Source organism: Pygoscelis adeliae, unplaced genomic scaffold, assembly GCF_000699105.1.
Source record: "Pygoscelis adeliae isolate BGI_AS28 unplaced genomic scaffold, ASM69910v1 Scaffold772, whole genome shotgun sequence".
NCBI lineage: Eukaryota > Metazoa > Chordata > Aves > Sphenisciformes > Spheniscidae > Pygoscelis > Pygoscelis adeliae.
Window position 1 is genome coordinate 34,389 of NW_008824199.1, and position 702 is coordinate 35,090.

General features: G+C 65.2%; 1 protein-coding gene across 1 annotated transcript in view; it reads right to left on the bottom strand.

The window, feature by feature from the left end:
* SERINC4 (serine incorporator 4) overlaps window positions 1–647 on the bottom strand; it is a gene marked incomplete at its 5' end in the record, with an annotated part of 7,691 nt that extends 7,044 nt beyond the window's left edge. Inside the window, 3 exons of the mRNA XM_009334794.1 lie at window positions 102–313; window positions 377–470; window positions 568–647. Of these exons, the coding sequence (XP_009333069.1) occupies window positions 102–313; window positions 377–470; window positions 568–647 (386 nt within the window). The remainder of the gene's footprint in view (window positions 1–101; window positions 314–376; window positions 471–567) is intronic.
* Between the last annotated feature and the right edge of the window lie 55 nt (window positions 648–702).

Below are 702 nucleotides of genomic sequence, written 5' to 3' on the forward strand. Positions count from 1 at the left end.
GCGCCACACCCGCTCCCCCCAGCCCCAGGATGCAGCCAGCCCTGCAACACAGCAGCCCCTGCCACGCTGTGCTGTGCTATGCCATGCCATGCGGTACTCACTGAGCCGCACACAGGGCGTGACGGAGATGAAGGACATGATGCCACAGAGGCTGCCATTGATAGTGAGCAGTGCCTTGTTGAGGTGGCAGGCGGCTGGGTGGGTGTAGTACTTGTAGAGGAAGGAGAAGGCAGCAGAGGCGAGGGTGTAGAAGGTAGCTGTGGCCAGCAGCATGGCCAGGTACCAGCGCTTGTCCTGCGCAGCGCCTGTCAGCCTGCCGGGAGAGTGGGTGAGAGCCAGCAGGACGCAGGCGCCCGCCCGGTGCCCCAGCACTCACCAATTCTTGTTCCAGGTGTGTGCGAAGGCGGTGATCAGCACCAGCTGGATGAGGATGAAGGCGAAGCCCCCACAGATGCCCATGTAGTGCCAGGCTGGAGGGAGAGGGCAGAGGTGGGGCTAGCCCAGGGGGCACACGGGGGCTGTGGGCAGGGACCCGGGGTGCCAGCTCAGGTGGGGTGGGGGACACACCTTGGATGAAGCCGTCCTCGGGGATGAAGAAGCTGGCGGCACAGAGACCCACCAGCACCAGCAGCTTTAGGAGCCAGAACCTGCAGGGAAGCAAGCGTCTGGGAGACAGGCCCCCCAGCAGCCCCCAGCCCCACG